The 23,689-nt window shown below is 40.5% G+C and overlaps 1 protein-coding gene across 1 annotated transcript in view; it reads left to right on the top strand.

Moving 5' to 3' along the window:
* Positions 1-9,019, top strand: part of LOC124776648 (UDP-glucosyltransferase 2-like) — a 90,404-nt gene extending 81,385 nt beyond the window's left edge. Inside the window, exon 7 of the mRNA XM_047251735.1 lies at positions 8,619-9,019. Within this exon, the coding sequence (XP_047107691.1) occupies positions 8,619-8,898 (280 nt within the window). The 3' untranslated portion in view covers positions 8,899-9,019. The remainder of the gene's footprint in view (positions 1-8,618) is intronic.
* Positions 9,020-23,689: the final 14,670 nt, after the last annotated feature.

Below are 23,689 nucleotides of genomic sequence, written 5' to 3'. Positions count from 1 at the left end.
GCCTGACTATAACTTCAGGTAGGGCCAGCCACCCAACATACAACTGAGGGAACTGGGAATGACAGTGTGTGTCTATCAGCTAGCAATTGGGGTGCTCTGTCGACATAAGTGGGTAACAAAATTTGGTTGATTACACAAGGTGAACAATCATCGGGAATCTGGAAACATAAAGTGTAATGAGTTCAGCCCACGAATTTGGTACTGCTCATAGCATTATTTCACGTGCATGGGGAGCATTACAAACCATTGGTACTGCTGGGCGAAGGAGGGAGGTGACTGACCACGGTGAGGTGTAGCAGCAGTTGACGGCTACATTGTCCTGAAGGCAAGAAGAGACAAACGTCAAATAGTGGCTGGATGGGGGTGATCCCTTTGCTCGCTGACCAGCACTTGTCATTCCGTTAATACCCGCATATTAAAGGAACCGTTTGCGATAGTGCCAAGTGCATAGGGACTGGACCAAAGAAGAATGGAGTCACTTTATCTCCTCAGACAAGAACACATTCAGTCTGACTTGTGATTGTGGTTGTATCCTCTTTTGGTGAGGGGTAATGCACACAGGAACATTGTCTAACATGTTAGATTTGGTATTCCAGGGGTTATGGCTGTGGGAAGCAAAACCTTGCATGGGCGTACCGACCTCCAAATCTTTGAGCACGGTACACTCACTGGTCAAGGACTGGACCAACGAAGAGTGGGGTCATTTTATCTCTTCAGACAAGAGCACATTCAGTCTGACTTGTGATTGTGGTTGTATCCTCTTATGGTGAGAGGTGATGCACACAGGAACATTGTCTAACATGATAGATTTGGTAGTCCGGGGGTTATGGGGGTGGCAGGCAAAATCTTGCATGGGCGTACCGATCTCCAAATCTTTGAATACGGTACACTCGCTGGTCAAGGACTGGACCATCTTTATCTCCTCAGACAAGAGCAAATTCATTCTGACATGTGATTGTGGTTATATCCTCTTATGGTGAGAGGTAATGCACACAGGAACATTGTCTAACATGATAGATTTAGTAGTCCAGGTGTTATGGCGGTGGTAGGCGTACCGATCTCCAAATCTTTGAACAAGATACACTCACTGATCAACGATATCGTGACACTGTGCTCCTTCCAAATGTGCGTCTTTTCAGGGGAGCATTCGACCCTGACTTCATTTTTATGGATGAAAAGGCGCGATAACTTCGAAGAGCACAAGTGGTGGACCTCTTGGAGTGAGAGGATACTCGGCGGATGAGTTGACCTGGACATTCCCCTGACTTAAATCACATCACGCACATGTGGGATACGGTAGGGAGACATATATCAGCAGGTCTACAGGCACCAACGACCATACAGCAGTTGTCAACTATGCTGGTAGAGCTACTTTCCAAACTGGTGACAAGCATGAGAGCACGTTGCAATGCATGCACTGCTGCCCATAATGATTGCACGCCCTGGTAAAAACAGTGTTCTGTATTTGCCCAAGTTATGTTCTAAGTAAAGAAGGGAAAACAGAAAGGTCGAAGGAGTGTATAGAGGGTCTATACAAGGGCAATGTTCTTGAGGACAATATTATAGAGATGGAAGAGAATGTAGATGAAGATGAAATAGGAGTATGACACTGCGTGAAGAGTTTAACAGAGCATTGAAACATCTAACTCGAACCAAGGCCCAGGGAATAGACAATATGCCATTAGAACTACTGACAGCCTTGGGAGAGCCAGGCGTAACAAAGCTCCACCATCTGGTGAACAAAATGTATGAGACAGGCGAAATACCCTCAGACTTCAAGAAGAATATAATAATTCAAATCCCAAAGAAAGCAGGTGTTGACAGATGTAAATTACCGAACTATCAGTTTAATAAGCCACGGCTGCAAAATACTAACACGAATTCTTTACAGACGAATGGAAAAACTGGTAGAAGCCGACCTCGGGGAATATCAGTTTGGGTTCCGTAGAAATGTAGGAACAGGTGAGGCAATACTGACCCTACGACGTATCTTAGGAGCCGGCCGGAGTGACCGAGCGGTTCTAGGCGCTACAGTCTGGAACCGCGCGACCGCTACGGTGGCAGGTTCGAATCCTGCCTCGGGCATGGATGTATGTGATGTCCTTAGATTAGTTAGGTTTAAGTAGTTCTAAGTTCTATGGGACTATTGACCTCAGAAGTTAAGTCCCATAGTGCTCAGAGCCATTTGAACCATCTTTGCATTTATAGATTTAGAGAAAGATTTTCACAATGTTGACTGGATTATACTCTTTCACATTCTGAAGGTGGCAGGGGTAAAATACAGCGAGCTAAAGGCTACTTACAATTTGTATAGAAAACAGATGGCAGTTATAAGAGTCGAGGGCATTAAACGGAAAAATCTATGGAGAAGAAATGAAAACTTTGAGTTTCGCCGATGACATTGTAATTCAGTCAGAGACAGCAAAGGACCTGGAAGAGCAGCTGAACGGAATGGACAGTGTCTTGAAAGGAGGATATAAGGTGAACACCAACAAAAGCAAAACGAGGATAATGGAATGTAGTCGAATTAAACCGGGTGATGCTGTGGGAATTTGATAAGAAAATGAGACGCTAAATGTAGTAAATGAGTTTTTCTATTTGGGGAGCAAAAATCTGACGATGGACGAAGTAGAGAGGATATAAAATGTAGACTGGCAATGGCAAGAAAAGCGTTTCTGAAGAAGAGAAATTTGTTAACACCGAGGATAGATTTAGGCGTCAGGAAGTCGTTTCTGAAAGAATTTGTATGGAAGTGAAACGTGGACGATAAATAGTTCAGATAAGAAGAGAACAGGAGCTTTCGTAATGTGGTGCTACAGAAGAATGCTGAAGATTAGATGGGTAGATCACATAACTATTGAGGAGGTTGTTGTGGTCTTCAGTCCTGAGACTGGTTTGATGCAGCTCTCCAAGCTACTCTATCCTGTGCAAGCTTCTTCATCTCCCACTACCTGCTGCAACCTACATCCTTCTGAATCTGCTTGGTGTATTCATCTCTTGGTTTCCCTCTACAATTTTTACCCTCCACGCTGCCCTCCAATACCAAATTGGTGATCCCTTGATGCCTCAGAACATGTCCTACCAACCGTGCCCTTCTTCTAGTGAAGTTGTGCCACAAAATTCTCTTCTCCCCAATCCTATTCAATACTTCCTTATTAGTTATGTGATCTACCCATCTAATCTTCAGCATTCTTCTGTAGCACCACATTTCGAAAGCTTCTATTCTTTTCTTGTCCAAACTATTTATCGTCCATGTTTCACTTCCATACATGGTTACCCTCCATAAAATACTTTCAGAAATGACTTCCTGACACTTATATCTATACTCGATGTTAACAAATTTCTCTTCTTCAGAAATGCTTTCCTTGCCATTGCCAGTCTACGTTTTATATCCTCTCTACTTCGACCATCATCAGTTATTTTGCTCCCCAAATAGCAAACCTCCTTTACTACTTTAAGTGTCTCATTTCCTAATCTAAATCCCTCAGCACCACCCGACTTAATTCGACTACATTCCATTATCCACGTTTTGCTTTTGTTGATGTTCATCTTATATCCTCCTTTCAAGATATTATTCATTCGGTTCAACTGCTCTTCCAAGTCCTTTGCTGTCTCTGACAGAACCTCAAAGTTTTTATTTCTTCTCCATGGATTTTAATACCTACTCCGAATTTTTCTTTTGTTTCCTTCACTGCTTGCTCAATATACAGATTGAATAACATCGGGGAGAGGCTACAACCCTGTCTCACTCCCTTCCCAACCTCTGCTTTCCCCTGATGCCCGTCGACTCTTATAACTGCCATCTGGTTTCTGTACAAATTGTAAATAGCTTTTTGCTGCCTGTATTTTACCCCTGCCACCTTTAGGATTTGAAAGAGAGTATTCCAGACAACATTGACAAAAGCTTTCTCTAAGTCTACAAATGCTAGAAACGTAGGTTTGCCTTTCCTTAATCTAGCTTCTAAGATAAGTCGTAAGGTCAGTATTGCCTCACGTGTTCCGACATTTCAACGGAATCCGAACTGATCTTCCCCGAGTTTGGCTTTAGTTTTTCCATTCGTCTGTAAAGAATTCGCGTTAGCATTTTGCAGCCGTGACTTATTAAACTGATAGTTCGGTAATTTTCACATCTATCAGCACCTGCCTTCTTTGGGATTGGAATTATTATATTCTTCTTGAAGTCTGAGGTTATTTCGCCTGACTCATACATCTTGCTCACCAGATGGTAGAGTTTTGTCAGGACTGGCTCTCCCAAGGCTGTCAGTAGTTCTAATGGAATGTTGTCTACTCCCGGGGCCTTGTTTCGACTTAGGTCTTTCAGTGCTCTGTCAAACTCTTCATGCAGTATCATATCTCCCATTTCATCTTCATCTATATCCTCTTCCATATCCATAATATTGTCCTCAAGTAGATGGCCCTTGTGTGGACCCTCTATATACTCCTTCCACCTTTCTGCTTTCCCTTATTTGCTTAGAACTGGGTTTCCATCTGAGCTTTTGATATTCATACAAGTGGCTCTCTTTTCTCCAAAGGTTTCTTTAATTTTCCTGTAGGAAGTGTCTGTCTTACGCCTAGTGAGATAAGCCTCTACATCCTTACATTTGTCCTCTAGCCCTGCAGTCTGGAACCGCAAGACCGCTACGGTCGCAGGTTCGAATCCTGCCTCGGGCATGGATGTTTGTGATGTCCTTAGGTTAGTTAGGTTTAACTAGTTCTAAGTTCTAGGGGACTAATGACCTCAGCAGTTGAGTCCCATAGTGCTCAGAGCCATTTGAACCATTTGTATCTAGCCATCCCTGCTTAACCATTTTGCACTTCCTGTCGATCTCGTTTTTGAGACGTTTGTATTCCTTGTTGCCTGCTTCATTTACTGCATATTTATATTTTCTCCTTTCATCAATTAAATTCAAAATTTCTTCTGTTACCCAAGGATTTCTACTACCCCTCGTCTTTATATCCACATGATCCTCTGCTGCCTTCACTACTTGATCCCTCAAAGCTACCCATTCTTCTTCTACTGTATTTCATTCCCACATTTTTGTCAATTGTTCCCTTATGCTCTCCCTGAAACTCTGTAAACCTCTTGTTTAGTCAGTTTATCAAGGTCCCATCTCCTTAAATTACCACCTTTTTGTAGTTTCTTCAGTTTTAATTTACAGTTCATAACCAATAGATTGTGGTCATAGTCCACATCTGCCTCTGGAAATGTCTTACAATTTAAAACCTGGTTCCTAAATCTCTGTCTTACCATTATATAATCTATCTGAAACCTGTCAGTATCTCCAGGCTTCTTCCATGTGTACAACCTTCTTTTATGATTCTTGAACCAAGTGTTAGCTATGGTTAAGTTGTGCTCTGTGCAAAATTCTACCAGGCGGCTTCCTCTTTCATTTCTTACCCCCAATCCATATTCACCTACTACGTTTCCTTCTCTCCCTTTTCCTACTGACGAATTCCAGTCATCCATGACTATTAAATTTTCGTCTCCCTTCACTACCTGAATAATTTCTGTTATTTCATCATACATTTCCTCAATTACTTCGTCATCTGCAGAGCTAGTTGGCATATAAACTTGTACTACTGTGGTAGGCGTGGGCTTTGTGTCTATCTTGGCCACAATAATGCGTTCACTATGCTGTTTATAACGGCTTACCCGCATTCCTATTTTCCTATTCATTATTAAACCTACTCCTGCATTGCCCCTACTTGATTTTGTGTTTGTAACCCTGTAGTCACCTGACCAAAAGTCTTGTTCCTCCTGCCACCGAACTTCACTGTTTCCCACTATATCTAACTGTAACCTATCCATTTCCCTTTTTAAATTTTCTAACCTACCTGCCCGATTAAGGGATCTGACATTCCACGCTCCGATCCGTAGAATGCCAGTTTTCTTTCTCCTGATAACGACGCCCTCTTGAGTAGTCCCTGCCCGGAGATCCGAATGGGGGACTATTTTACCTCCGGAATATTTGCCCAAGAGGACGCCATCATCATTTTATCATACAGTAAAGCTGCATGTCCTCGGGAAAAATTACGGCTGTAGCTTCCCCTTGCTTTCAGCCATTCGCAGTACCAGCACAGCAAGGCCGTTTTGGTTAATGTTACAAGGCCAGATCAGTCAATCATCCAGACTGTTGCCCCTGCAACTACTGAAATGGCTGCTACCCCTCTTCAGGAACCACATGTTTGTCTGGCCTCTCAACAGATACCCCTCCGTTGTGGTTGCACCTACGGTACGGCTATCTGTATCGCTGAGGCACGCAAGCCTCCCCACCAACGGCAAGGTCCATGGTTCATGGGAGGAGGGTTGATATAACTATTCCACTGAATGGAACACAATTTCGAGTCTTAATATGAGTTTCTTGGTAGATACATGCATAAATGTTGGCAATTTCTTGTTAATCACATGCATTCAGTACAGCAGTAAATTGCACACCGTCCATGGCCGTTAGACTCTAGAAATAAAGAGAAATTTGCATTGTTTGGGTGCATACATAGCCATTTAGCTATGTCGTCTTAACACTATAACAACACGTGCAGACAGGGAACCTACTGAACCCCATTGTTACAGTTGAAATTGAGTTGTCTATGTCAATGCACTCTCCTGTGAAACCTGATTAAGTTTCTGGATAAGAACTAACAATAATTTTAACGGAGACAGTATAGAAAAGTTGGCCCAGTGCTTCCATCAGTCACTACTTCTGTAAAGTGGTGAAAGAGACCAGACGTAGCTCACAATCAACGTGAGTTGCAGCCTTATACATTTGGGAAAAAGATAGATGTGACAAGAAGTTATGGTCAGTTATACTTGATGAGCATGTGACCACATACAACTATCCTTCTGTACTAAGTCAGTATATCCTGAGTAACTTGAAATTTTTGTCCTAAGGAGAGCATGGTCAGAAATGAAGTCATACTAAGTTCTGTAAAAAAAAAAAAAAAAAAAAAAAAAAAAAAAAAAAAAAAAAAAACACTACTGGCCATTAAAATTGCTACACCAAGAAGAAATGCATATGATAAACGGGTATTCATTGGAGAGATATATTATACTAGAACTGACATGTGATTACATTTCCACGCAATTTGGGTGCATAGATCCTGAGAAATCAGTACCCAGAACAACCACCTCTGGCCGTAATAACGGCCTTGATACGCCTGGGCATTGAGTCAAACAGAGCTTGGATGGCGTGTATATATACAGATGCTCATGCAGCTTCAACACGATACCACAGTTCATCAAGAGTAGTGACTGGCGTATTGTGATGAGCCAGTTGCTCGGCCACCATTGACCAGACGTTTTCAATTGGTGAGAGATCTGGAGAATGTGCTGGCCAGGGCAGCAGTCGAACATTTTCTATATCCAGAAAGACCCGCACAGGACCTGCAACATGCAGGTGTGCATAATACTGCTGAAATGTTGGGTTTCGTAGGGATCGAATGAAGGGAAGAGCCACGGGTCGTAACACATCTGAAATGTAACGTCCACTGTTCAAAGTGCCGTCAATGCGAACAAGAGGTGAGCGAGACGTGTAACCAATGGCACCCCATACCATCACGCCGGGTGATACGCCAGTATGGCGATGACGAATACACGCTTCCAATGTGCGTTACCCGCGATGTCGCCAAACACGGATGCGACCATCATGATGCTGTAAACAGAACCTGGATTCATCCGAAAAAATGACGTTTTGCCATTAGTGCACCCAGGTTCGTCGTTGAGTACGCCATCGCAGGCGCTCCTGTCTGTTATGCAACGTCAAGGGTAACCGCAGCCATAGTCTCCGAGCTGATAGTTCACGCTGCTGCAAACGTCGTCGAACTGTTGGTGCAGATGGTTGTTGTCTTGCAAACGTCCCCATGTGTTGACTCAGGGATCGAGACGCGGCTGCACGATCCGTTACAGCCATGCGGATAAGACGCCTGTCATCTCGACTGCTAGTGATACGAGGCCGTTGGGATCCAGCACGGCGTTCCGTATTACCCTTCTGAACCCACCGATTCCATATTCTGCTAACAGTCATTGGATCTCGACCAACGCGAGCAGCAATGTCGCGATACGATAAACCGCAATCGCGATAGGCTAGAATCCGACATTTATGAAAGTCGGAAACGTGATGGTGCGCATTTCTCCTCCTTACACGAGGCATCACAACAACGTTTCACCAGGCAACGCCGGTCAACTACTGTTTGTGTATGAGAAATCGGTTGGAAACTTTCCTGATGTCAGAACGTTGTAGGTGTCGCCACCGGCGCCAATCTTATATGAATGCTCTGAAAAGCTAATCATTTTCATATCACAGCATTTTCTTCCTATCGGTTAAATTTTACGTATGTAGCACGTCATCTTCGTGGTGTAGCAATTTTAATGGCCAGTAGTGTACAATCGTAAAAGGGGAACAAACTCAATGATTGGTATTCAAGATATCACTGAAGCAATGCCAGTCACAACGCCATTTATTTCTGTTTCGTGGAACTTTCGGTTAATTATTCTGAGGCTGAATATAATTTCTAAATCCATGTAGAATTTTAACAATATGGAAGATTTACAGAAGGAGACGAATATACTCATACACTTTGTTCTGAAGTGCCATTTTCTGATCTGTATCTTTTTTTTTCAGGTACAGGGAGAGCATGAGAACTTTGTCGTCGATATTCCGTGAGCACCAGGTGGACTCTTTGGAGCGCGCCGTGCGGTGGGTGGAGTACGTGATACGTCACAAGGGGGCCCCTCACTTGCGCAGTGCTGCCCTCGACCTGCACTGGTGGCAGTGGCTGCTGCTCGATATCCTCGCCTTCCTACTTCTGGTTGCCGCCATTGCAATCTATCTTTTGTGCATATCTGTTCGCAGACTTGTCCAGTTTCTCTCAGGATTTAAAGTGAGGGTAAAAACTGAGTAGTTATTCAGCTGTAGAGTCACTGAAGAACTATAACTGTGGCATTGCATCAGAGTTTGTATCTGAAAATATGTTTGATGTAAAAATCTGACAATACATTCCTGCAAGCGAGTATGGAAGATAATTTCAAGATCTATTTTATTACGTCAGAGTAGACGCAAAGCATATTTGTGAGACAGTGAAACAGTTGAGAAGCTCAAACATAAAAATAATACTGTGATTTGTATCATGTGACAGATAACATAAATGCTATGGGAAATTTCCTGCAACTAATACTGACGGAAAAAATCGGATCACAAAAAAATAATTAACATAGAGTAATGAAAATTCACGTTATCTCAAAGATAACTAATTCTCACGACAGTTACAGCGTGTATTTAAAGCAAATCTGATTTGCATCCTCATAGGGGGCGACGTGCATGAAATGTGAGTAGACATCATCTTTCAGTTGTAGTAACACGCCTATCAACTTTTCCTTCCGTCATACAACCCCTTGGTGCTTCGATTTTTCCCCGTTAGTATATTAAGAACGCTGTTACTGTTTGAAACTCATTTACGGTATTGAAAATAGCAGTGAAAACATTGTAAGAGTTTTGCTATGATGGAATATTAATTTTTTCATCACTTTTTTATAATTTAACAGACAGAGAGAGTGATGTACTCGAAGCCATTAGGAGGCAGAGTTACTATTACATACTTTAGTACTCATATTAAACATTTAAGCTATTGTTGAACATCGACAGTTAAGACTATCATGAAATTAGATAAAGAAATAACAATACTAATTTTTTTGTAGGAACATGGCTCATACAAATGATTAATTTGTGTTAGGAAAGGCAACCTGTCTGGGTGCTTCTGAGTGAGGCAAATTGGTCGAAGTAGTGCTGACGAAGCCGTCTGTGTCAAAAGGCAAAAACTGCCTGTGAGAGTGGAACAAGCACAAGGCAGCAGGGCAAAATGCGATCGTTTAAGACATGTATCATCTAGCGTAACGACGATCAGACATATGTTATTACCGCAGATAGTGATGGCTGCCGTTTCCACAGCAGCATAGAGAAAGGACGCTACCCCCTCTCTTTGAAACCGTCGTAACTACAAAAGACATTAAGGATAGGAGGGTCCTTTTAACTACTCACATCTGAGTAGTCATGGTTCATAGTTCCAGTGTATTATGTAAAAACCGGGTTGATTAATATTGTCTTCCTACTATGTAAGTAAGACTCCAATTTTTTGTCCTTTTGTAACGCAATTGAGATCTTGAATGAAATGGTCCCACTTATTTCCGAACTAGCTGACGGCAAACAATGAGCAGGTAAGTTATCTGCAGAAGTCGACTCGCCGAACACAGCACTGAGAAGACACCGCAGTGTAAGTGATATTTCACACAATCACAAAACTGTGACGAGCGAAGTGTGTGAAAACTGAACTCTGCCCCATTTGTAACTGCATTTTGTGGCTAAATAACGCCAGAAATTTAACTTTCGATCTTGATAATAAGAGAAATTCAATCATTTGTAGTATTCTTATGTAGAATACTGAATACATAATGCCTCTTGTTCTGTAATTAATTGGGATTAACTTCTTCTGAGAAGCAGAGTGTTATCTTTGAGAGATGTTGTCTAGTGGGTTGTACTTAGTTCTAAAGTTGATCTGGAGCGGTGGACTAAGTATTAAAAATATTACTGTTACAGTGAATGCTACATTGAACTGTCAGAGGCATTAACTTTGAGTGGCTACCCTTGTAGACCCTCCCCGTTCAGCTGAAAACATAGAAACAGCACTGAACAACGTATGCTGCCCCCGTCTTGCAGTTAGCAGCCATATCTTATGTGAGACGGTTTCTCACTTAGCGACAGAAGCCTGAAGAAATTTAACTGCATATGGACTGAACCGTGGATTTATTTTCAAAGAATATTCTTAAGAATTTATTTTATTTACTAGCGATTCATCAAGAACATTAGCACATTTAATCACACTATGTGAGCGTGGAAGTAGTTGCCAGGGAGTAACTGATGAAATCATAAGCAAATTCCTTTTTAACAAATGGTAATTTATTCAATTTAATGGTGCCTAAAGCCTTTTTAAAAAAAAAAAAACAGATTTAAAATTATAATCACAAAGCACCCTCTAAATACCAAGTCACAATTTCTTCAGAGGCAGAAAGAAACAAATTTTTGACTGTATGAGCTTTTGGGATGAGAACCTTGCCGCTCCCTTTTGACACGCCCGTAGTTACGACCGCTCACAACAACCTCAGAAAGACTACACTGGTGCAAATCTACAACACACCAGATTACTTTAAAATAAAGGTTTTAACAATTCACACAAGCACACAAACTATGCACCCCGTAGGAGGGATGGAAATGGTACAAAACACTAACAATTAAAATATTAACTTTGCCACCGAAGGTGCAACTTGATTTTAACTTCTAAGAAAAGTCTTACGGTGAAAGGGTGGCAACTTTATATACTAAAATGATCATTTAAATAAAAGCCCATGAAATGCAATCTTATATAAAATTATACAAGGTTGGCCAAGCAAGTTAACATGCTCTACAGTACACAGATACCGCCTCTCAAGATGATAGGCAAGATCAAAACATATTTCAGGAATTAGGCCGTGACACTCCAAGCAATAAATTCGTTAACACACCAAATTCGACAAACATGACAGAGGCAGCTCGGAACGACAGACAGACACTAACTGCCTAACAAATGCGGACAAGATACAGACGAGCAAGCTGGGGACGAGAGACTGACCAAGAAAACAAGAAGAATTTAACAACAGTAAATCACACAACATATCACCAATCACTTAACTTCTAATAAACTGCAATTTCTGGAGAAGACCTGGCGCAGGACCCCCAAATCGCTCTCCTGAACTGTCCGCTGCCAGCCGCTTCAACGGACGCAGGAAGGCGCGCCGATCTCCCGTCTTTCCTGGTACGCACCAACCGACCGACTGCCCGCTGCTCCGTCCGCGACTGCTGTTCCGTCGCGACTGCACTGCTGGTGCGTCTCCCACTCACTTCCAGACACACGACGGCGGAAATACGGGCTCGGATCCAACCATGCAGAGGAAACACGCCCACTGGCAAAACGACATCCCTGCATCAGGAAAGGATCGAGCCAAGCTCCACAAGATGGTAACTGAATGGGCTCAGAAGTGCTCGGAGAACTAGTTACACCACGGCGTCGCAGCTCGCGCCGGCCAGACTGATGTCGTGGGTTGACTCCTGTTGTTCTCGTGTCGACCGCAAAGTCACTACCCCTCACTATACGCCGCGGCACACTGGACTCAGGTGGCGACCTCACATGTACCGACGCTCAAGACGAACAAGTCATCTTGTGTCTCAGTGCGCGACCGACCAATCGATCGATCCAACCGCCAATGACTATTGCCTGAGCAAACTCGAGCAGACTGGCGACGTAACGCGCAGACTCAGATACAGGAACTAAGTCCCGACCGGGCGATCACTCGCTGAGTTCTCTTACTGACGGAGTGGAAAGACTGTCATTTTGCCGGCTTTAAAGGTTGATCCGATCGACAGACATAATAGCACTCCGGACGTCAGACCGACGCTAATTGCCTCACAAATTCGGACGAGAGACAGACTAGCAAGCTGGGGACGACAGACTAGCAAGCTGGGGACGACAGACTGACCCAGACTGACCCCAGACTAACCGACTGGCGAGCTCATAGCGCCCCTTAAATGCATGTGAACAGCAACCTTTCCCCTTTCCCACCAGAGGGAGACACCAAAGCTGCGATTGCCACAGCGGCGCCACCGCCAGAAACGGAGGGCGACCGCTTGAAACGTCCCCTTTGAACAATTATACAGGACTGTGCTTAAACTGACACACAGTATTTTGTTAGCGCAACGCAATCTGACTTTCAAAATTCCCTACAAAAGAATGGCCCTGACTAACATTAAACTATACCTTTCACAAATCACTTACCTCACAAAAATCTTCGCTGCTCAAGCTACTGCAATACAGCGAGCGCCACTACTGCCAGCTAAATAAAAGATTCAAACTATGGAAGGTACTAACTACTGATAGGGATAGTTAGCAAATGAAAGATATTAATAGAGAACAAACAATGTATTTACCTTGATATCATCATATATAAATATAGCAGTTCATGACAAATTTCAAAACTCCGCCATCTCTCTCCCCACATCCACCACTGCTGGCGGCTCACCTCCAACTGCGCAACGCTACGCGCTGTTCACATCCAGCTGCCTAACACTACAATGGCGAGTATTACAACAATGCAAAGCAGCCACAGACTGCACACAGCACAGCCAGTGATTTTCATATTGAGCGCTACGTAACGTTGCCAATAAGAAAACATAAACAGCCTACTTACATAGACACCATGCTCCCCACAAAAAATTTTACAAATTGGGTTGGGCAGTGGCCAATACAGATTTGAAAAAATTTTTCATAATTGCAATAACAAAGATATCAAATGCACACACTTATTGATACAATGTTGGTCAAAAGCTAAAAATTTCTCACAGTCCATAAAGACAGTCCAGATTGTTCATCACAGTAAAAATGCAGAGTTTTTCTCAAAGTCTGAGCAGTAAAAGAAAATGCACACAGAAGTAGTGGATTTCCATGCAGTCTTGAAGAAGTAGTGTTGTCCTTCCAACGGAAAGACAGTGCTGACTCGACATGCAGACAGGTAATGGGCCACAACAGAGTAAACCCACAGCAGAGTCAGTCGACGTTTTCAAGAATATTGGTAGGTAGGTCATCACAGAGTAGACCCACTGTAGTCCTGGTAGAGATTACGGTATTGGTGGGCCACCAGAGGTGCAGACCCACTGCAGTCCTCGTAGAAATAATGGTATTGATGGATCATCAAAGATGTAGACCCACTGTAGTCCTTGTAGAGATAGCCAGCAGCCATCTGTTGTGACTGTGCAGGTGCACAATCACCATTGAAGAGTCTTGCGGAGAATATAGCAAGTCCATAAACCACCACTTGTCCACTCACAAAATTTTTGGAATTGTCCTTAGAACCAGCAATGCTGTTATCCAGTCCCTTGCTGAATTATTAACACACGTGCAAACACTATCAGTCCCTACTTCTCACATATTGTCCATGTACTATGACCAACAGAAACGTGTGCAGTGAAATGTAACTAACAAGTTAATAATATCATGAACTGGTGACAATTACAATTTTATAACATAAGAATACAATTACAAAGGTACAAAATACATCATTAAAGAACATAATAATACAGATAACATTTGTAGTACAGGCTTTACAAAAGAATCGAACTAACATATACATCAGTGGAATTATGACATGAGTACATACATAAAATATCACAATAACTTTTGAAACATCAACTTCACACATGAGCATTAAACAGAACGGAATTAATAATGTCTAACATCTTTACAAAGTAAATAACGTATTATTAATTCCAATTATATTCGAGGATAACAGTATTCCTCATCATAGTTCATGTAGCTGAGTATGAGAAAAATTCTACAACATAAGTCTTATGAGGTAAACATATAAAGACAGGAAGAACATATATACACAAGGTTACCCAAACACATAGTGGGATAACACAAAAGGAAAGGACAGGGTTTGTTTCATTGCAGTATTTTGCAAACAAAACTTTCTTTGCTTCTTGGAGATCTCCCTTCATTCATCATTATTCGCAAAAGTCCTATCTAAGCCTGCCTTCTGTATTTTGTTCACATCCTCTGTCAAAAATAGTTTTTCTCTCTGCTTTCTGTATTCTGTTCACATCCTCTGTCAATAATAGTTTTTCTCCACTGTACAGTATCCTTTTTATTTTGCCAGACCATTTTCTGATAGCTTCTCAATGCATTTCTTATAAATTTATAATAGTTAGTTTCTTATATAGTCTACTCCTCTTAAGCTAACTTAAATCTACTGAGCTCAGATACTAAACTAAGGGACGAGGCAATGCAGCAGCACATAACAAATTAACACAAACAGCAATGCAAAAAAAATGGAAAATTGCAAAGCAAGCTACAGTAAATATAAATTACCAAGCAATGCAACATTACAACTAATATGAGCCAATGTACAGTAGCAAGAAAAATAAGTCACTAGTAAAACTAGCTTAACAGAGTAACACAATTTAAAATTCAGTAGCACTTTGCCTGGCAATCAGCAGCAGCAAATATAAAAAATATAAAAAATATAAAACTTATATCTATACATGACAAAGCTCAAGCAGAAAAGATATTACAGTAAAAACAACAATGCAGATAAGGGAAGTGTATATTCACATCTTAATGTCTATGTAAATTAAAGTGGTGCACCACAACAACTTATTGTAAAAGAAATATTACCATGTACTTGAAAAGAAAATTATGTGTTACTGTTACTAGTTCCTTCTTATTGTTCTTTCCTTTCCAAGTGCTCCTTTTTTAAAGAATGTGGATCATAAAATAATTATTTAATAGATCTGTTGACAGAAAGTGTTCACATTAGCAAATGCATTTCATTTTATAAAAGCAATGCTGCAACACAGCTGGAAACCAGATATCAAATGAAATAAGCAACTATGAAAAGCAAAGTATAAAAATATCATTCAGTAGTCATGTGACATTTCATAAGTTAGTAGAAACTCTCTCAACTCTCGTAGAAAGACGCTTGTCATAATCAGGTGTGCAGATGTAAAAATATTTCTCGTCATTTCATTAGGCATTTCAGTAAATATCGTAAATTAAGAGCTAGTGTAATCATATGTTTTCAAGTTCGACCGTGTTGTTTTTGCGATGCTTTCTACAAAGGAATGTCAGAAGCGAGGTTAATGGCGTCCCCATTTTTTTCTACCTGTGCCGCTGAAAAGGGCTCGCAATAATGGGTTTTCCTCCAAGCAACTGGCACACCTGGCCGCTCGCAACGCATTACGTCACGGTCACTTACCTTTCTTACCGACATATTTACGACAGCAGTTTCCGCTACAGTGACAGTCTCATATAAACATTTCACAGGTCGAAAATTTGCGTAACAAATGTGTACAAACAAAATCTTGTAAATATAACAGCGTCCAAAAAACAAATTCGTCAGCATTGTGATACAGTCACACATTTACACACATTTCATAACTCTTAAAGTACGATTCTTGGTTTCCAACATACTTCTTATTCCTCATATACGGTAGCATCATCTTATTGATCATAAACATATCTCAACAGCATAATACACATTGTCGTCGTAATAATAACATCATAACACCTCAGTCAAATCTCAAAAACGTCGTAGCTTTCTGCAATAATTCCAAACCTAAAGAAAATTCTCTGCTCATGTCAAAAGTGTCATCTGCCTCAAACGTACTTTAAAAATCATGATCTCATACCAAATACATCATTCAAAGTTCTCATAGTATCACAATGGGTCCGAAAAACTATGAAGAGTTCACACAGTACAGACAAAATACAATTTCGTAAGTGTGAAGTAATCCAACGGTGTAATTACGTAAACATCTGTCACTGATATAGTAAAATAAATGTTTGTCTCTCTCAGTTAAATGATCAGATAGCTGTGTAATTTACATGTTAGAGAAATATGGTACCGATGTGTAAAGTTGTATAAGCAAATACCATATTAGCTAGGGCTCCTTGTGCTTGCCAAACACATGGTACACAAAGTAGGCGTGTACCCCCCTGAGGATAAATGTAATTATACTCCCAAGTGTTACAAAGTACAGCAATGGAATGAAATGTATCACGGAAAACTTTCTTTGTAATTAAAAAAATATTTAAAAATAAGTGTTTTAAGTATAAGATTAATCACTCAAATGCGTGTACTGTAGCGCTAAACTGTGCATCTTGTCGCAACATAATCTCTGTGGAAGTGTCGTAGTTATCGTCCTCCGAAAGCTAAGTTCTGCAGAAGTCAATGTACTTACCACATGATAAACAAAAGTGAAATGCTTTGCGTATAGATATCGTAGTTATTATGCTTATTGGCGTGATGAAGAAAGTACTGCACAGTAACGTATTGTTATGCCACGAAAAAGGCTGTCTCATTGTTGCTATACCACAAAAGTTACTACTAAAACATGTTTTTCTTCCTAGAAGAATTCAGAAAACTGTGCAGATATAAAACAGATACACTGCAAAAGCAACATTGTAAATTGTCACTCATTAGTAGCGTCGTGATAACATCGTGTAGTTGTCACTTAAACTAACCACTGTGTCGTCTGGTATCTCACAGAAAGTACATTAAACCCAGAATGTATTTTCAAGTAAACCAAAATGTTGCATTAAAATCTCATTAGCAGTACCAGTATGTGTCCTAAGTATGTAAGCCTGATAGTCGTTACGTAATCGTGCAACTAACAAGCAAGAATGTACAAATACAACACTGTGTCGTCTGTTCACTATAACAATGCATTCGTAATTTCTGTTTAAAAATGTTCCCTAGGTTCTAGACTGGATATTTAACTTCAAACATTGTTGCATGTTAACAGTTTCTTTAGTCAGACAAAGCATACTAGAAATGTGAAGTGAAAAGTTTTATGGCAAAGACAAAGATAAAAAAGCAGATTATCTTTCAATAAACGGTTTTACATGTGAAATGTGGTGTAAACCTTTACTCTTCCTAGTACGCAGAGTTTCAACTTCAACGCAATTATCATGTGGTATACGTCGGATTCTGTAAGGTCCATTGTAAACTAGAAAGAATTTGTGACTCAAGTGTTTCTTCTTATGTGACAATGAATGAGCTTTAATGAGAACTTTCTGACCAATATACAATTTCTTTGCATTTGCTTTACCGTGTAGTTTTCTCCTTTTGTCTGCTGCAGATTTTATATTTTTAAGAGCCAAATGAATTATGTCTTTGTGTCGAAGTTTATGTGTATTCGGGAAAGGTACAAGCTCTCTGATTCTGTTCGGTGGTTCTTCATTCTCCAGTACAAGAGTAGGTGGTAATGCAGTGGAATCATGAGGCATTTCATTCAGCACGTTTTGAAATAAGTGTAAATATCTGTCCCAATGCTGATGCTTCCTGTGACAATAAAGTCTGCAAAGCTTATTGATTTCTTTCATAATCCGTTCAGATGGGTTACAATGTGGTGAGTACAATGAAATAAAAACAGGTTTGATTTTATGATTCCGAAGCATGCGTGACCAAACAGCGGATCTGAATTGAGGTCCGTTATCTGAAATGACTTTCCTAACGTGTCCAACTTCACGTAAGAAATTTTTAACAAAGGCGTTGGATACAGATCGTCCAGTGGCTTTACGTAACGGAGTGAAAGAAACAAATTTTGAAGTAAGTTCAACAGCGACTAGAACGTACGAAAATCCGTTGGATGTTCTGACAAGCGGTCCCAAGAGATCAACAGCAGCAAATTCTTTTAATTTAGAAGGAATAATAGGAAACAACAGAGCACGATGTGAGACAGTAGATGGTTTCGCCTTTTGACAAAGTTTACAAATAGACAAGACTCTTCGAATTCTTTTTTCCATATTGTTAAAATAACAAGTCGTTCGAAGAATATGATAACATTTTCGTGGACCAAAATGTGCGTAGCTGAAATGAATGTACCAAATGAGCTTGTTAACAAAATCGTCAGGAATGCAAAGTACCCATAGCTTGTCATCAACAGTGCAGCGTTTGAACAGTATGTTGTTTCTAACCAGATAATAATGCCGAATCTGTGTGTGTGTCTTTTCATGCCATTTGCTCTTGATGTCTTTCCAAATTGGATCTTTATCTTGTTCATGAGCAATGTCCTTTAAAGATGTGGCGATGAAGTTTTCAAAGGCGACTTTCTGAATGTAAAGAATCCTGAAATTTTTCTCGAGGTTGCCTTCTGTGGTACTTTTCTCAAGCCCAGCCGGTGCGCGAGACAGTGCGTCCGCAACAATGTTCTCCTTGCCGGGAATGTAGACTATTGTGAAGCGGAATTCTTGCAGAAACAATGCCCAACGTTTTATCCTGTCATGATTTAATTTTGAAGACATAAGAAATTGTAATGCACGATGATCACTGTATACTTTTACGTGCTTACCAGAAAGAAAGAAACGGAATTTGTTAAATGCCCAAACGATAGCTAAAGCTACTAATTCAGTAACGGAATAATTTTTTTCAGATTTTGTTAGCACTCGGCTAGCAAAAGCAATGGTTTTCTGAACGGTAGTGTCATTTTCTATGGCTTCTTGAAATAAATGGGCACCAAGACCGACTTTAGAAGAATCCGTGCTAAGGCAGAAATCTTGTGACAGATCTGGATGAGCTAAGATTGGCGCGTGAAGTAACGCTTCTTTCAAAGAATTGAATTCCAATTGTGCTTGTTCGTCCCAGTTCCAAATAGTATTTTTTCCAGTGAGAGAACAAAGTTTTGGTGTAACAAGAATTTGCATATTCAGAAAACGACGGTAAAAATTTACGAGACCTAGAAAACTGCGGACTTGTCTTTTTGTGGATGGAACTGGAATGGCTCTGATTGCTTCTAACTTTTCAGGATCCGGCTGAATGCCTTCAGAAGAAATAATATGTCCCAAAAACTTCACCTTTGTCCTACCGAATTCAGACTTTTCCAAGTTAACTGTAATTCCAGATTCTGCAAAAATACGTAACAAACTGTTGAGGATGCGATTATGCAGTTCTAATGAAGCTTCTGCTATTAGAATATCGTCCACATATAAGGTGATGTGACGTTTTAAGAACTCAGGTAATATGGAATTTAGCCCACGAATGAATGCTGCTGAAGAAATGTTCAAACCAAAGGGAAGTTTCCGAAACTGATAACAAACGCCGAAACAAAGGAAAGCTGTGTATTTTCTACATTCTGGATGAAGTTCGATCTGATAAAAGCTGGATCTGAGATCAATGGAAGACAACACTTTCACACCATTAAAATTTTGAAGAAGTTCTTCTAACGTTTGCGGCCTGTCTGTTTCAGGAATAATGATCGTATTGATTTGTCTCGAATCTAAGACAAGCCTGATCGATCCATTTTTCTTCTCAACAACATGTAATGGATTGTTGTATGAGCTTACTGCAGGCTCAATAATGCCCTCGTCAAGCATAGATTGTATTTCTGTTCTAACACAGTCCCTATAATGTGCTGGAATTACATATGGTCTAACACAAAATTTAGTATGCTCACGAACACGAAATTGGTATTGAAATCCCTTGATTGTTCCTGTTTTATGAGTAAAAACTGTGGAATGTTCTTGTAAAATCTCAAAAAGGTCCTGCCTATCAGTGTCATTACAATTCTCAATTGTTTGAATTTTATTCTGAATTAACTCATTAGTATCAAATGCGCCGTCGATATCACCCCTGTCAGTACTTGCAGAGTGATTGTTAGTGTCAAGTTCCGTCGAAAATTCCGAACTGTTGTCTAACAGAAGGTAAAGCCGATTAATTTCCTCGTCATGGTTTGAGAGCCAATCTTCAAATTTCAAAGCTACTGACTTACCTTCTTTTTCTAAACTTATTTCAGCATCGTGAAAGCTTAAGATTGCTTTGTATTCATTTAAAAAGTCTACTCCCAGTATAATTTCCGTCGACAATAATGGAACAATAAGAAAGTTCATAGAGAAGCTGTGGCTTTGACAAAAGAATTCTAACTTGGTTTGTTGGCGTACATCTACACTTTTTCCAAAGATTGCACCTTGCAATTTAATCTTACGTAACGGAAGTGTGGGGCAATCGTTCGATTTGTTGCATTTGCTAAAGGCTGTTTCACTGATTACTGAAATGGGACTGCCAGAGTCAAGTACTGCCGTAAATTTTACGTCATTTACTGTAATGTGAATCACAGGATATGCAATGTTGTTATGTTTTACGTCGTGTTCTTGGAGTAAGATGTCCCTAATGTCTTCCATTTTTACGTAATTACTAGCTACGGCAGCTGCGTCGTTAGTTTCATAAGTACGTTTTGTTGCTGCCAGCGGTGTGAGTCATTGCCTATTGTCTCTTTGTTGGCGCGCGTCGTTATTGGGATTTGGAGACCTAACTTCTACAAATTCACCGTGACGAGAGGGCCCTGCTCTGTTTGAATCTCGCCAGTTCTGATGCAATTCAGGTCTGTCGTTACGATCATATCGTCTGTCGTCATGTCGGTAGATTCCATAGTTTCTTTCTTGTCGGTCACATGGTGGAGAATTTCTCCCTGAATCGTAACTGCGCGCTGGTCCGTTGCGTCTAAAGTTATTCTGTCTCCCTTGATAGTATTTATTTTGGTTCCCATATTGTCTGTTTCTCTTATTGTCTCTGTGATAGTCATTACCACGGAGAGGTGATCTTTCCCTGTAGTTATTACTACTCTGCCAACGGTTGTCATACGGGTGGTGTCTGTTTTGGTCACGATTTGTGTTGTGAGAATAGACTTGTCGTGTCAAGTTATTACTTCTTTCATCGCGGAATTGCGACGGATGTGACCTGTAATTGTTGTGTTCCTGGTTTCGCGTTCCGCGATTGTCAGTGTCAATTTCTAATTCTTGTAAGAGTCCCTGAAATGCTTCAATGTCGTCTTTGCAACGTCCTGCCAAAATAATATGTCGTAAATGTTCAGGCAGTTTGATTAAGCAAATGCGGATGAGTTCTGAGGGGCTGTATGGGTTTGAAAGATACTGATTCTTATGCAACATGTCTTCAAAATATTTCATAAGACTGGAAAATTCAGATTGTTCATAATGTTTCATCATTATGATGCTATGTTTTACTCGGTCTTGTGTGGCTTGAGACCAATATGCTGAGCGGAAGGCATGGTAAAACTCTCCTTCACTGTGGCAATCGTGAATTACCGATCGCATTCTTACAGCTGATTCATTCTCCAAGTAGCCACACATAAATTCTAATCTGTGTTCTAACGACCAGTTGGGGGGAAAACAATGCGAGAATTGATGGAGCCATGCTTGTGGATGAATGTCGTTGCCAGAATTCTTAAATGTTTTGAATTTACGTGTAGTAATGAACAGCTTATAGTCAAAATCATCATGTCGGCGAGTCGCATATTGATCATTGTTAGGTCGTGTCGGCCGTTCCATCTCAAAATTCGGCGTACCTTGCCAACTTCTTTCACAATTTCCGAAGTGCCCTGTGTTGTTATTTTGTGTCTGTTCCGTATTTCTATGTCCCTCTTCCCGTATTGGGGCGCGAGTGTCCTCTGAAATACGTAATTCTTGTACTACTTGTGCCAACTGATCTTGCACTTCCCGGATTTCTCTTTTGTACTGTGTATTGATTTGATTTTGATTTTGTTTGAATTTTCTAATTTTTTCATACTCTTCTGTGTCAGTGAAGGCTACAGGTCTTGTGTCATTCAGATCATCATCTACCTTTGTAGATAGATTAGTGACCTGATCCGAAAGTTCGGCTACTTTCTCCGATAGTGTACTTATTTCCTCAGTGTGTTTTTCTGAACCAAGTTTCAGAGTGTCCATTTGTGTTGAAATCGAATCTACTGTGTCCTTTAAGTTTTCCTGAGTTTTTGCAAGTTGCTTAACCGAATCGGTAGATGCAACTGAGTCAATTTTAGCCCACAAGGTCTCATGATTTTCATGAACAATGGTTTGCAGTTCTTTTATGGCTGCTTCGTGATTCTGTAATGCATTTTCATGCCGCGAAAAAATTGGTTGAAAATGCTCACAAATTTGTGTTTTTACGTCATTAGAGACTTTTTGACATTTCGATTCGATCTTATGTAACTCAGTAGTTAAATCTTCACGTGTTTGTTCAAGTGTGGTGTCTAGCTTTTGAAGATTTTGTTCCATTGTGTCTAACTGTTGCCGTGTTTGTCTCTGGTGTTGTTCCATTGTGTCTAACATTTTAAGATTTTGTTCCATTGTGTCTAACTTTTGAAGCTTTTGCTGTGTTTGTCCCATTTGTTGTATTAATTGTAATAACAATGCATTGGTGTCTGAAACATGTTCCTCAGTGCTTTTCGGCAGTGAATTTGCACCGGAAACATTCACATTTTGACAAGCAGAAAATGTGTCTTGACTTATTTGAGAAAACGGTGAGGATCCAAAACCTGAATCTACAGTATTTGCGAGATCGTGTCGTGTCATTTCGGCTTCCTGAGGCGAGCTATTGCCGACCGATCGATCGATAATGCTTCCCTCTTCACTAATTGTTTCACTGTCCACGCCATTGTTTGCCGCCCGCTCCATTTCCCTATGCACAATTACCAAATTACTACTTTGAACATCAGTTAATTCATTACTCGGTGGCGCTAACACACTGCTTTCATTTTCACTGTCATTTCTCAGTTTACTTTGGAGCCTAGTATTACGTTTTTCACACGCCATTATTGTCACAGTATTTCACACGACAACACAGAAAAACACAATTTGACGATCAAAAATAAGAGAACACATTAAAATAGCACTGAAAATAATATCTAGTTAATTGCAGCTGCGAAATACTTGGTGCAAATCTACATGCATGCCAAAACTGTTTTACTGTACAACAATGATAGACTGCAACTACAAAGGAGATTTTCTCTACAATTACGCGCTAGCAATAAACAAAAGCTACACTAAATACACAAACTACAAGAAAAAATCAGAAGATTCCAGTGAGGTATCCTAGGCTAAGGGTCGACATATGAAACGTCCCCTTTGAACAATTATACAGGACTGTGCTTAAACTGACACACAATATTTTGTTAGCGCAACGCAATCTGACTTTCAAAATTCCCTACAAAAGAATGGCCCTGACTAATATTAAACTATACCTTTCACAAATCACTTACCTCACAAAAATCTTCGCTGCTCAAGCTACTGCAATACAGCGAGCGCCACTACTGCCAGCTAAATA

Source organism: Schistocerca piceifrons, chromosome 2 (assembly GCF_021461385.2).
Source record: "Schistocerca piceifrons isolate TAMUIC-IGC-003096 chromosome 2, iqSchPice1.1, whole genome shotgun sequence".
Classification (NCBI taxonomy): Eukaryota; Metazoa; Arthropoda; class Insecta; order Orthoptera; family Acrididae; genus Schistocerca; species Schistocerca piceifrons.
Note: the sequence above shows the minus strand (reverse complement) of the source record. Positions and strands in the feature narration are given on the sequence as shown.